The 14,743-nt window shown below is 50.0% G+C and overlaps 1 protein-coding gene across 1 annotated transcript; it reads right to left on the bottom strand.

The window, feature by feature from the left end:
- Nucleotides 1–244: 244 nt before the first annotated feature.
- On the bottom strand, nt 245–1,316 carry SOX21 (SRY-box transcription factor 21). The gene has a single exon (XM_065658115.1). It carries the CDS (start codon nt 1,088–1,090, stop codon nt 245–247), a length of 846 nt encoding a protein of 281 aa, XP_065514187.1. The 5' UTR covers nt 1,091–1,316.
- Between the last annotated feature and the right edge of the window lie 13,427 nt (nt 1,317–14,743).

Raw genomic sequence — 14,743 nt, 5'->3', positions numbered from 1 at the left:
TTTCAGCTCGGCTATCTGCAAAGACCGCATGCAACACACACAAGCTCTATGCGGGGCGGTGGGCGGGGACGCGCCCCTCGGCGAGCGACGCGCAACAGGTCGGCGGCGGCCCCGGCGCTCTCCTCGCCGCCGCCGGCCCCGACTCCCCTCCGCGGCGGCTCGCCCCGCTCCCCGGCCGCACGTATGCACCGACACCCATCTAGGTGGGCGCCGGGGCTCTGCGCGGGCATCCTGCGGCCGCGGGTCATAGGGCCGCGGCGTAGGCTGCGGGGTAAGGGTCCAGCTGGGGCTTGCCCATGCCCGGCAGGAGGATGTAGGCGAGCGGAGGCTGCAGCCCCGGGCCGGGCCAGGCGCTGCAGTTGCAGGGGATCATGTAGCCCGGGTTACCGGGCGACGGGTGCGAGTGCGTGTGCCCCCCGGCGGCGGCCGCGGCGGCGGCGGCGGCAGCGGCGGCACCGTGGAAGGCGCCCGCCCCGCCGGCGCCGGGGTAGCCCAGCGAAGAGGCATAGGGCAGCCCGGAGCCTGAAGAAGAGGAGGAGGAGGAGATCTCGGCCATTTTGGAGCCCAGGTCCAGCAGGGAGTAGGGGCTGCTGGCGGCAGCAGCAGCGGCGGCGGCGGCAGCGGCGGCGGCCGACTGGGGGAAGAAGACGCGGGCGGCGGCAGCGGCGGCAGCGGCCGCCGCTTTCTCGGGGTTGGCCAGCAGCGACTCGGGCACCAGCCCGCCGGCCGCACCGCCGTGCAGCCCGCCCGCCTTCAGCCCGTGCGGGTGCTCGTGGTCCGCCACGCCGCCCAGCCCGTAGGGCACGGGGAAGGCGAACTTGTCCTTCTTGAGCAGCGTCTTGGGCTTCCGCCGGGGCCGGTACTTGTAGTCTGGGTGCTCCTTCATGTGCATGGCCCGAAGCCGCTTGGCCTCGTCGATGAAGGGCCGCTTCTCCGACTCGGTCAGCAGCTTCCACTCGGCGCCCAGGCGCTTGCTGATCTCCGAGTTGTGCATCTTGGGGTTCTCCTGGGCCATCTTCCGTCGCTGCGCCCGCGACCACACCATAAAGGCGTTCATCGGCCTCTTGACGTGATCCACCGGCTTGGACATGGTGTCCCCCCGCCGCCCCGGCGAGCCGCCGCCCGCCCCGCGCTGGCGGCCGCCTCCTCCGGGCGCTTCTCCCGCCTCCTCCTCCTCGCCCCCGCCGCGCTCCGCTCCTCCAAAAGCAATCTCGGCGGTTACCCCGGCGCGGCGGCACCGACTCCGGCGAGTGCGAGGAGGCGGCCCCCGGCGGCCCCGCTCCGGGCGCGGGGCGCTGCCGAGCGGCGGCGGTGCCTCCCCGTCAGGGCGCTGCGACGAGCGGGACGGGCGCTGCTCCCCGCCTGGGCCGCGGAGCCTCTCTCCGCGCCGTCGATCTCCGGTCCAGGGCTCTTCCTCGGCGTTCCCAGCGAGCAGCAGCGGCCGGAGTCCAGGCGGGACCGCAGAGAGGTCTCGACGGCGGGGGCGGGAGCCGGCGGCAGGCGAGCCGCACGGGGAGGTCCTCGCTTCGCTGCGGATGCGATGCTCCTTGGAGGTCTCCGATGGTGCGGCGGCGAGTCCCAGACGGGGCGGCGGTCAGAGCACGCCCGGAGCCATCGCCGCCCGCGGAGCTCGGGGGACAGCCAGCCGCCGTGCGGGGCCGGGCGGGACGGGGTCCGCGGCGGCTCAGGCGCTGCGGGGAGGCCCCGCGGGCGCGGGCCACCCCGCTCACAGCCGCCCCGCTCCGCCCGCGGCGGCGCGGCGAGCCGCCCGCTCCTCACACATACTCGCCGGGCGCCGGTCGCAAGCGGCCGCCGGGCGCCGCGGCCTCCTGGTTCCCGCCGCCGGACAAACTTCGCCAAGTTTCGGGCGGGCTGCGGGGCGCTCCGCCTGCCGCGCGGCTCCCTCTTCTCCGGTAGCCGCCAGGTCTCTCTGGGTTTTCTTGGCCGCCGACTCCGAGGGGCGGCGGGGCGGGCGGGAGCGGCGGGGGGCGGGGGGAGAAGGAGGAGGCGGTGGCGGCGGAGAAGAAGGCGGAGGCGGGGTGTGTGCGTGGGGGGGCCGGCTAATTAAAATGCTCGGCGGTCCGCGCCCGGTGGGCAGCCGACCCGGTTATAAAGTCCGCGGTGGGGTTTGCAGCCGGCGCAGTCGCCCCCTCCTCTCGCCCCGTCGGCCGGCGGCAGGTAACGCGCGCGCTCTGCATGCCTCCGCGCCGCGCGCCGCCCTATATGTTCGCGTGCACCCGGCCGCGCCGCGCGCCGCGGGCAGGCCAGGGGCGGGGCCGCCGCCACGGGATGGGCGGGGCCACGGCTTTTCCCCGCCCCCTTGGCAGCCCAGCAGGTCTGGGGGGCGTGGTCAGAATCAGCGCATGCGCGTTGCGTTCCCTCCCGCCGCGCCCGGCGCTGGTGCCCGGCGCTGCCCGGGACCGTGGGAGTGCGGGGTGCCCGGTGCCGGTGGAGCGGTTTTGTGTGTTGTGGGGGTTGCCCCTGTGGAAGGAAGGCCGGTGCAGCGGCCGGGCCGCCCGGCCGAGCTGGAGAGCCCGTCGTCTGGGAGAGCGTGTCTACGCCCCCGGCGCGGGCAGCGGCGTGCGTCCAGTGGCGCCCCGAGAGAATCCACGCGTGTTTTCTTGGCCGCTCGGTGCGCTCCCACAGCCCGAGCTGTACGACTGTGTTCCTCGCCCGCTGCCTGTCAGTCAGGGAGAACTTGCTCGCCTTGTTTGTACTTCGGCGGGTCGGTTTTGACTTAGCCCTGTGGTATGTGGAAGTGCCGACTCCAATAAACCATTAACTCTTTCCCGTGCTGGCAGCAGGCTGGGCTGCGCCCGGCACAGCTCCGCCGCCCGCCGACTTCTAAGGAAAAACCGGAGCCGGGGTTCCCGGCGACGATGCACGAGTGGGGTATCATCATCCCCGGGAGCGCCACCGAGCGCCTCGTCGGACCCTCTCCAGGGGCCGGGGGGCGTCGGGGAAATCGCCGTCTGGGGGTTGTCTGGCTGGCGCAGAGACTTGTTTGCCACGCCGCCCGCCGTCGCCTCGCCCGGGCTCCTCTCCCCGGACCCCACTCCATCACTGTCCAGCCCCGGGTGCCGTGCGGCGGCCTCCCCGCTCCGTCCGCAGCTCCAGCCTCGGGGTTTCACGCCTTCCTTGCCGCCGCAACGCACCTCTGCTCGCCAGCGACACCCCAGCCTCCCCCATCTCCCGGGGGTGTCGAGGCATTTGGAAGGAAACCTCAACGGGCGACCCACCGGCGGGTGTCCGCCGGCCCCCTCCCCGCCTGTGAGCCCTCCCGGTCCCACGGCAACCTGTCCCCGCCGGAGTGCTCTGTAAAATACCGAGCAGCTCCTCTGTAAACTTCTTCCACTTCGTGTTTTACGACCCGTTTCCTACTACTTAAATGTAATTCTCTCAATCTCCAAAGCCAACGTTTGGCCTTTCACGATCCATTTAGCTGTGGAAAAAAAAAAGTTCCCATCGGTTGTCAAAAGCGGAGAGATTAAGATATCTACCGACGTTGGCTGGCGTTTAGGCTTAGTGGGGAGATGGTATTTCTCGAAGGTCGAAGCCCTACCAAGAGGGGCTGAATCCACTGCAGGTACCTCTGCCCTGGATACCAGGTTATCAACCCATCGACCAGCGATTCCCCGCTCTGAGATGAGAGCAGCTAGTATTTTCAACTCCGTAAAATCCTCTCGTTTGATCAGGGAAGAGATTTCCTGTTTCACTCGTTCACATGTAACGTTATTGTGTTTGACTTCTAAGAGGCAAGGACTAATCCCCTGGCTCTTTCCACACAGATCAAATGCCGGCGTGATCGACTTCCCCTCGCATCGTGGCTGCCGCCAGGAAAGCGCACGGACCAAATCAGTTCAGGGGAAGGCGAGAGCGCGGTTTATCCGTCCCCAGCCGCTGCCATGAGCAGGGTGAGAACCAATAACATCTACTGAAAGGTGCTGGGGCGGGGGGGAGAAGGAGCAGCGACTCGCTGTTGTCACCATCAATGGCACAGCCGGCTCCCGGAGGCGCCCGGCCTCTCTCCCGCAAACGCCCCGAGAGCGCGGGGAGCAGCGCGGAGGCTGAGGGCTCAGCCCCCGAGTGGGCTCGGCTCCAGAGAGGCTCTTTCCCCGCTCTTCACGCCAGCCACGTTGCTTTCCTCACGACCCCAACCCCCCCGGCTGTGCCCCTGCACCCCTCGGTGCGGGAGCAAGGCGCGATGGAGAGGGGACCGCGACGGTCCGATGTCGCGACAGAGCCTCGTGAAGCACTCAAGGCGCGCACATGGGTAAGCCCCCGGCTGGCAGTTCCTGCAGAGAAGAATTACTCCCACCACAAACTTTCTGCCTGTGGGTACCGCCGCGCCAAGACTGCTGCTGCTCTGGGTCTGCGCGCACGCCAATGGCACAGCAAGGAGCAGGCAGCCCGGGCAGCTCTTCCACAGAAACTGCGTGGGGAAGGGCTCTACACGATGGCCACGGGTGGCGGCACGGGCTCCGGGGAGGTTCCTAGGGTGAGTGGTCACCATTTGTCCTGCAGTTCTTCGAGGGCGGCAGGACCACCAACTCGCAGGTCCACACAGAGTCGCGCACAGGTGAGCTGGGCTTAAAAACAGGCACTTGCACAACTTTCAGCAGAAAAGATGCCTCAGCTCATGGACTACTGTCCTCCAAAAATGACGCCATTTGCAAACCCATGACTTAGCCTGCGCACGTTTCTGATCACGTTCACCAAATAGTGAAAACGCTAATAGAATTTATTGCTCATTAATTAACGTACACGAATCTTTCACAGACTGAAATCTATAAATGTCTCGAGTATATTTTTCTAGTTGCAAATGAAACACTGTATTTGAAAGTCTCGTTTCCAAAATTCTTCCCCCCCTCCCCTCACGCTTGCGGTAACCACTGGCTACTAAAACACACACCCACCCCGTTATTTCAGTGATGCTCGCCGTCAAAGGAAGTTTGCCTTTCTCTAGTAATCCGTTGTCAAGAGGTTTGCACAAAGTGATGGAAACTCTTATCAGTTCCGCTTGGAGCAAGGTTGGACTCGGGTTAGGAGAGACTGGAGGGTCCCGGGTCTCCCCCCGGTTTGAGGCAGCCACGGTGCGGGGGAGGAGGCTGTTCTCCCCGCGGGGAGATCCGCAGCCGCGGCGCGGAGCGGCTGCCTACTTAGAGCACACACACACACACACACATCGGGTCTCTCGGAGAGCCTTCAAATCCCCAAACACAAAAAGTGAGGGCTTTATCGGAGTTTAGTTACTTATCTGGATTTTTGTTAAGCCACTACTGTGATCTCCGCGTAGTTGTGCGAGTGTGTTAATTGTTCTGATAATGTGTTGTTATCGATACAATAACAATACAATCGTGTATAATGTGATTTACTTGCCTTTGACCTGTCAATTCCTGATGCATGCAAATCCAAGGGCGCAATCTTTCCCTCTGCTCTCGGGGTGGGGGAAGACAGGGGGAGAAGGGAAACAAAACGAGCAGATGCATTATCACACGGAGGCTAAACAAGAATTTCCAGAATGCAGTCCTGTATTCCACCAAGAGAGATCAAAGTGCTTTTAAAAATATTAAAGGGGGGGGAGGGAGGGAGATTTAGACTATCTTCTCCTTACCCGTATGTTAATTCTGCCACTTACATCTACTGTAAGCAATTACGACCGACTGCAAATACTGTCCGGTTTCTGGTATTCTGAGCAAACCGCATCTCAACTCTGGTGCACGCAGCTTTAAGATGCTGCTCGTATCTCTAAAGCCAGTTTAAAGTGAGTTTCGAGGAAGCCAGCTCCTTTCGTCCTAATTTTTATTTGAGCCTAATAATCAGGTGGCGAGCCAAAGAGATAAAAAACAGGGGGAGAACCGTGTTTAGCCCGGTGGCGATCTCTCCCTCACCATGCCTCCCACCTGAAGAACTGACTGGTGGGCTCCACAGCCCCACCGCTCCCCTGTATTCGCAGAGCCACATCGCCTTTTCACCGCTTGCTTTGTGCACTTCAGCGTTTCCCCACCCTAACTTCGGGAACTCACGTTTTTCTTTGTGTAAGGTACCAGCCACCCATCCCACATCACTTTCAACTGTCCAAAGCTGCCGGGCACGGTGGTGTCTTAAACACACTAACGAGTTAGCAGGCTAACTTTTCTGCTTGGATGGAGTTTCGCAAGTCTGTGAGCACTCCTAAGTCTTCTCCCTCTTGCAAAGTCGAGTACACCTGTAGAGAGGGAGTTTTACCTTGTCAGCTCTTTATTGTGCATAATACACTAAAATATTTGCTTTTAAGGGTGCTTCCAAACGCTCGGTATTATTATTATTTTTCAATAATATTCACTTACTATTAGAGCAGCTGGTAGCCCAAGCTCTAGTGAAGTGCCTGGCAAATGATTCTATCATAAAACACTGCTTTCTAAGTTTATAGTTTCTAATTTGGCTGTGAAAGTGTGATTCTGGATTGAACTTGGCACTCAAACTCTCAGCTGGAGAGTAAACTTTTTGTAATAAAAACATTAGTTTATTTGGTTTGCTACTTTAAGCTAAAAGAGAATTTTAAAAGTTTTTTCTAGTTTAGGAAGGTTAGAGAAGTCCTGTACTATTTTTGAAAATTAGATGTTATGATTTCGGTAAGGGTTGAGTATGTTCTGTTTTTCTTGTGGTTTAATGTGCTATTATTTTAAAGGCAAAGTCCAATCTTTACCTCTGTGCTTTAGGACACCGGGGCTGCTCTTGCAGGAACACCAGACTTAGATCTCACACAACTGCCAGTGCCAGTTCTGAGCAGAGGGTGGTGATGGGGTCCCTACTACTTTTTAGCCATAAAGAAATGTTTAAAAAGCAGTCTATTCTGATTTGCTAAGAGACTAGATAAAATTTATCTAATCTGCATGTGATCCATTTGTAATCCAAGCTATTTTCATGTACTTCAATGACTCAATTTTTTGCTGCTTTTTAATCCTGTTAGCCATGCAGTAGGTATGCAGTCTGGGAAGAGCCATCGGAACGCAGACGAGGAAGTCTTAGAACAAAAAAAGAAGGAATTGGGTGCTTACATGCTACTCCCTGACAGCTAGATGACTAGTCCCTGTCTGGGGATGTGAAAGTGAGAATTACTGTCACTGCAGAGTTCCTGGGCAGGCTTGGATGTTCCAGAAAGGGCAGTTAAATGCCTTTCAAGTGCAAGGAGCCTAAAGTTTTTCAAGTAATGCAGATGTGTAAGCTTCCTTTCCCTTGTGTGATGAAATCAGAGCTGACATGGATGGAGACTGCTGGCTGTCCAGGGTTCAAGTTTTCCTGTTTGAGCAATTGCTTGTAGCTTGTCTTCAAAGAAGCTGAGCAGTGCTTGTGGTGCCTTTTTTTCCAAAGAAATGGACCTTAATGTTGCGGTGTTACTGCCTTGTACAAACTGTACAGTGTGGTGCTATAGTTCACTTGTCAGGGAAGGTGAACCTTGCTTTTTGGTGTCTTCTACTACAGGCTCCTTTATATTCACAAGCTCTTAAAATGTCACCAGTTCCTGGACAAAGGTCAGGAATCTGATGTCCCCACATCCTAGGCTGCTCTTGCTCTCCTGCTCTCCGACCCATTCCTTCACATTTGCTGATGTCCAGTGGACAGCTCAAGAGTGAGGGCTGAGTGCCTTCTAATCTAGCGGCTAGGGGACTATTCTGCAAGGAGATCCTCACTGTGGAAAGCTAGATTAGGTCAGATGTTCTTGGAGTAGATTATGAAGCTTTTTAATCGGGAGATCTTTTCAGAGGGAGAGAGCTCTGAATATTTTTACGTTTAGATTCAACTGAAATTTTACATTGACAACCATCATCTCGTTTCACTTCTTAGGGCTGTCCAGCAGGCATAGAGGATCCTTTTTCCTGGAATAAATACATTTTAATGACCCGTCTAGTTTTGTTCAAGGATGATTCATAACCATAAGCTACACAAGGTTGTTTTGCTGGTCATGGGTGCTAGACAGGTCCCAAAAAATCCATGCAATCTTGAAGACAAGGTCTTCGATGCCACTGGATAAGAGTGTGGTTTGGAAACCTTTGGCAGGCACTTCAGGATTTGTAAGTGCACACAAGGAGGCCAAAAAGAAGATGAGAGTTTGGGTCACTCCCCTCTGAAGAAAAAACTAAGCATAAGTCTTTGCTGTTTACCTTCTGATTTCAACAACTTTTTAATTGACAACAGACCGATAGGAAATGGAGGCCTGTAATGGAAAGAATTTATGTCTCTTTCTGGGCATAAATTCATGGCCTTTACTTCTTTATAGACAGTGCCTTGCTTATCTGTAAGACTGGCCAGTTTCTGGGTTCTGTTTGGTTAGGAGGAATCCAGATGTCTGTTCTTTAATACCAAGTCACTCAGGAAAGTTCAAAGCTAATGGCCACAAGCCAGTTCTAGTGATCAAATGAGTTGAACACAGAAGGTACCTACACCTACACACCTACACCCCACACCCACATTAGTACCTGCACTTGCATTTTAGCTCAGATCAACAGTGCCACAGTTTTCCAAGCAAAGCTCTTCACTGTGCTCACTCACCATGCTTTGGTTTCCATTGAAGAGCTGTTTCAGATGGGAGTAAGCTGGAAGATGTTCTTCAGCGGCCAACGGGAGAGTGGTCTGAGAAGAGTCTAGCTCAGCCTAGATCAGCTGGATCCCCACAATATAAAGTGGATGGTATTTGGTGTTCTTGACTCAGACAGCTGACAATTTCACTGTTTGCACCCACTCATCTTAGTTGCTTCACGATGAACTTTTCTGCTCAAGGGTAGACAAGGCACTCCTGCCTCTCCATGAGTGTTCTGCTGGGAAGGAGTCTCTCCACTTTGTGGGTGCTCTGTGAGTACCTTTTGGCAGGGGTGGCCAAAAAATAAGGGCTGAGGAGTTTATGGTTGCCTGGCCCCCATCCTTACCACAGCTTTTGGGATTCTGCTGGGCTTTGCATCATCCTCACAAATGGCTTTTCATTTTCCACAGTAAGACATATAATGGTTTCCTTTGGCATTGAAATTAAACAGAAATGATACTGATTTTCTGGAGTCACGTGCATAGTTAAATCTTACTGTAATAAACATTGGCTAGATTTTTTTCACTTAAGTGTATAATTTCAATAATAATAATTGTGAGACAACTTTTTTCATATCCAAAATTAGATTTTTTTTCTCTTTTTAAAAAAGCAACCTATTATTTCGAATAACTTGTCCTTATGAACACTTGACAGGTGTGTATAATCATCTTATAAAAAGTAAGCAGAATAATAATAATAGCTAGAGATACAAAACACTGATCTGCTTTTCTTCTTCAGCATCATAAAGGCTTTTGATGGAGTACTTTGTCTAGTACTGGACTTCAAGAAACACGCGGAATCATTGTACAGAATGCAGCAAGACTGATTAGAGGTCTGAAAGATGTGGTTTACAAGAAAAGACTGAAAGCAGTGTTGTTACTTAATCTGGAGAGGAGACAAAATGGTCTTAAAGAGTGTAAAAGGTAAATGCAAAGATAAGGGGATTAAATTGTGTTTGTGGAGATAGACAAGAGGTAATGATCTTAAGATGCAAATTTAAGTTAAATGCTGGAAAAAACAAGCTGCAAACAGTGAGGATAGATACATAAAGCCTCCCCTTGCCTGGGGAGGCTGTGGGAACACCAAGGGATGTTCAGAACAGGTGAGACTGATTTGGCAAGAGAGACAAAGCCCTAGGACAGGAGTTTTGCTCTGCCTGGCTTTGTATGTGTCTATGACATGGGAAGAGTCAACTTTAACTCAGCTCTTCATACGATCCTTTTTGCTCTTCAGAGCCCAGACATTCTGCTGGTTCTCAGCCTGTGTCTTCGCTGTTTCTCTCCTACCCATGTGCGTGACCTGCGCCACTGCCACCACCCTGCCTCATTGCCAAAATGCTCATATATGAGCATGCCTTCCATCAACATGATGCTGAATAAATTGTGTGGGTTGATTTATTTTTTGTTCGTTTGCTTGTTTGTATGTTGGTTGTTTTTTTTTTTCCTTTTCTCTATGTGGTTTAGTTGGCACCAGCCTCCTCTTTCTTCTTAGCACAATCTTATCACAGTCTGTGAGAAGTCCTGTTCCTGACATGGCTTTGCTTTTTTTTCTCTTTTTCCACTTTATTACCTTTCTATTTTGTTTCAAATCTCTGCTGAAAACAAATTTTCTGCATAATTTCTACCTGAGTTTCTCTTCCAACTGTGTTCTGTAGATCTAGAAATATAATATATATTCTATAAATTATTGTATTATAATTTATATTAAAATTTCGATGAAAGTTATTTGAATTGCATTATGTTACACAGCATGAAAAAAGGGAGGTTCATAATTTTTGAATAGTATTGGCAAAAAATTGTCAATGGCTTACTAAATCAGTGACAAATTTGGCCCTTGGCATATAAAATTTGTTTAGAGTATCTTTGCCTACAGTATGCAAGGAGGTTTGTAACCTTTTACAGACATTTTATTTTCTTTGGTAATATTCTCCCATGTGAGGATGCTTGTTATCAGTGATGTAAAAGATAAAGGCATTTTTCAATAGTGTTTCGAATGGAAAATCTGACTTTTATTACTGGTTCTATAGAAAGGATAAGAGAGCAGAACATACATTAAGCAATAGATCTATAAAAGAGCAGGGAGTTTTGCAGTGCTCTTGGAGACACCTTTTCATTTCAGTGGGAAAAATAAAATCAAATTTTTCAGCAGTTCTTTTGGTTGTCATTTCTCTCATCATCTTTTTCTTACATTTTATCAGATGTTGTTTATAGTATATGAAGAAGGTCATGCCAAAAATACTCTTTTGTCCAAAAAGTAAATAATTCAGACTTGGATCTTCTAAAAGACCTAAAAAGAATTAAGCACAGATATTTCAAACTATGAGGGTGCTTAACTCCCATTGATTTTAATTCCCTCAAGGAGATTCAATGGGATTTTATGCCCTAAATTCCTTGAAAATATCTGTATACTCTGAATGGAATCATCCCAAAGCACATTTATGCTTTATGATAGAAACAGATTGTTGCATTGTTTCTTGTTCACCCCCTCCAGTTTTTTAATGCTTCAACTGTTTTCCAAGTGGGATGGTTAAACAATGGTTATAACAAAGGCTATATAAAGTTCAGTTTTCTTGGATTTATCTGGGTCTTTACTCCATTTTGTGAACAGACCCCAGTCCTGCTGGGGTAGGAGTTACCTGAACAAGTTTCCATGAGGTAAACTAGTGTGTGAACTTGCCCACGTAGCTCCTCAACCACAAGTGCCTATGTATGTGGTAAACTCAGATAAAACAGGGAAAATAACTGGAAATTATCCTTCAGAGGAAAAAAGCGCAAACCACCTCACATGCGCTATAAGTTAAGAATACGAGATGATCGGCACTTACAATGGTGTAGATGGTGTACTGTGAATTTATGGTCTAGCTTACCTCATGGGGACTTGCTCTTGGGCATATGGCCTTTGTGTAACAGAAAGCAGCTGGAGATGATACTGAAATGAGAACTTGTAGGTGGCCTGTGCATGGTCTCTTGCTGAATTGCCAGGAGTGCCTTTTTTTTTTCAACAGAGAGATGAGAAGCACACCTTAGCCACAAGAGATACTACCTCTGCTTTTCACCTCAAAAAACTTTTTTTTTTTTTTAAAGTATGTGTTAAGAGCCCTTCTTTTTGAAAAGTAGTTTAACAAAGTTGTTAAATGCCAGGGAAAAAAATGAATTAATGAATAATCTTCTCTGTTGCTAGAATCCTTTTAAAATGCTGCAAGTATACGTGTTAGATGAGCTAATACTGCTGTATAACAAAGCAATAACAGTACCTGTGTTTGACCAATGAAATACCATGTGCTTTCCCTTGTTTCATTTGAAATAGTGGCCCTGTTAAAAACAGCAATAAAGTTGTTACCTTTCAGTGGAGCTATACTTTAAAACACAGTTAATGAAAACACAGAGTATGAACCCAGCCTACTAAAATAAATGGAAATGTTCCCGTTGTCTCATGAGAAATGTGAAGCTGGTGTCCTTTTCTTCATGTCATTACATGGAGAGGTAAACTGTAAAGCACCTTCATCCAATCCACATCAGCATTAATGTTGGGATTTTCTGGAATGGGATTACTATGAGGTGTTTGCTGTTGTGGACTGGGTTTTTTTTTTTCCCTGTGTTTTATGTGTGTGATAGGTAGACAGCAAATAAAAATTAATTTATTCGTTTGCTGTAAAAAGCCAGTGTTCTTGGACATAGCAAAGACAGACTTGCTTTATTCTCTAAAAAGCTAACTCAAAGGCCACTAAAACACACAGGCTCTTCCAAGCTGCCTCCCAGGTTCATTTGAGACAGGCAGTAAATTAAATTGGCCAAAGCAACTCTTTCCCAACTTCACTGTTGAGTTCAGGTCTTCCTAGGTAAAAGGCCAGTTCATGACACCATTTTATTGCCAGCCACCTGGCCACTGTGCTCCCTGTTTAACAGCATGACTGGTTATCCTAAAGATGAGTCTGTTGAACTTTCAGTTCCTACCATTGCTGGAAAGACTGAAAATACATAATTCTTTTCCTCCAGAAGAATGGATCCCTTTCACTTTGCTTGTTGTATGTGTCAGTGCGATCCCTTCAAACACAGCCATGCTTATGGATGTTTTGATTTTCTTAGAGGCAGAGATGAGTTTAACAGGAGAGTTTTACCTCAAAGTGTAGATGCAATTAGTTTATTTTGGCTTGCAGCACAGAGAGCTTAAGACAAAACAATAAATTAAAACCGGCAGGATTCCTTCAGGCACTCTGACGTGGGTTTTTTTTTTATTTTTTTTTTTTTTTTCCTTTTTCTTTTTGTGTTTAACAGGAGGTGGCAGTTGTAACATTTGCAAAATAATAAGTACAATGAGTTGACATTGTGATATGATTACTTATGTAAGTGCTTAGACATACAAATACCTAAACACTAATGTCATTATTGACAGTCATGGCAGTTATTCCAGCCAAGTTAATAAAAGATCATTACTATAACTATCTACACAGGACTGAACACGATGGGGAATCCAGGATATGGGAAGTCTAACAATACAAAATGCACTGAAACTTTATTCTTAGTGTATTTTTGCGCATGTGATTATTCCAACAAGAAATCAGAAATAATTCAGTGGGTACTTGATCTGTAGGGGTATTTAGAGATAAAACTATACAAGAAAACTTTGTTTTCCTTCTCTCTGTACTTCTTGACCCTGTTTTCTCCGTTGAGGAAGCTAAACACAGTTAATTTAAGCATGATTTCTTTGTAGTTTACATGGTCCTGGATCTTAACATAGAGATGTAAATAGCTGGGTGTGAACTCACCAGGTATTATGTTCAGCTGACAACAACCACCCAACCAGACAGTTCTGTGTAGATAACAAACTCATTTCTGCGTTGATCAGCAGTCAGGGCTCAGGTGATTGTTGTTCTTTAATGATTATTTATTTAAATCGGTCTAATTCAAATACAGAGGCGGTCCCAGGCTATGGCTGGCTGGACAAATGTCGCAGGTTGAGCAAAACATCAGGGCAGGATTTTGTCCTCTTTCCCCATCTCACCTTGCACTCCCTGGCCAGGACGTTTCCACAGCACTCTGCTATCCTTCCTTCTTTTCAACCCGAAAAAGCCTGCAAAAACAAGCCTTGCCGAGTTATGCAAGGATCAACAAATCTCAATTCTGTCTGGTAGGAGGGGAGATAAATAAAGTGAACTTCAAAGTGGTATCAGCGGGGATGCCTCACTGAATGGGCCTGCTTCCAACCTACCCATAGGATCTTTAGACAGTATCTTCTCCAGGCTCTTCATACAAAGAGAACAACCGTCCTCGAGTTAACCAGGAATAATTGCATCCAAAGCACCCGTTAAAATGAGTATTTCCTACTGAAGCCTAGAAATGAGTTCGGTACTGGTCCGAATGTACAAGCACTCCACGCAAGACCCTCATTGGACTGGACAGCCACATTCTGCACAGGTGAGGTTTCTGATGGAAGGTAAGGGGAGCGTGCACGAGACACACTGCAATGCCACCCAATGTCACTGCAAGTGTTCCTGACCTCCTTCCAAAAGGAAGATCAGAGTCTAGATGTAACAGCACTGAGACTGAAACTAGAAGCCCATTTTTTTATAAAAACTCCCGTAATTGCTAGAAAAGGATCTAATATATCCCTGAAGGATCCCCAGAACCTTCCTTCCAGAACCCATCTCCTCCTGCTCGCCACCAGCACTGAAAGCTGTGGTCAGATCAGTTGGCTGTTCCAGCTAAGAAACACCCATCCCCCAAAGAAAGAAAACACTAGTTTCCACCAGTCACACAAATACCCATTTGATTCCTAATGCTGGTGAACAAAAGGCCGTGGAAAGACGAAGGCAAAGAGAAACATGGGACCTTCTGTTTCAGCAGCAGCGCAGCCTGATATCAGCGTAACCCACTTGTGAAACCTCATTCTGTGTGGCAGTTATTAAAATTCACACAAGGAAGGCACCGTATTTACCCTCTTAGAGAGGGTAACGCTGGGCTGGATTCAAAATTATAATGAAGTTAAATTCTCCTTTGAGACAGAAACACACCGCCAGCAGCTCACAAAGCTGCTCACCACCCTCAGCAGTCTTGCTGATCACAACTTTACAGCTGTTGCGGTGAGAGGAATTAAGCTTTTCCTGTTTGGCTTTGCAGCCAGCACGTGGTATTTCAAAATCAGATGGATTTGGCATAGGTCTGTCTTCACTGGCAGATTGTATAC

Source organism: Caloenas nicobarica, chromosome 1, assembly GCF_036013445.1.
Source record: "Caloenas nicobarica isolate bCalNic1 chromosome 1, bCalNic1.hap1, whole genome shotgun sequence".
Lineage (NCBI taxonomy): Eukaryota > Metazoa > Chordata > Aves > Columbiformes > Columbidae > Caloenas > Caloenas nicobarica.
This window is presented reverse-complemented; position numbering and strand designations above follow the sequence as displayed.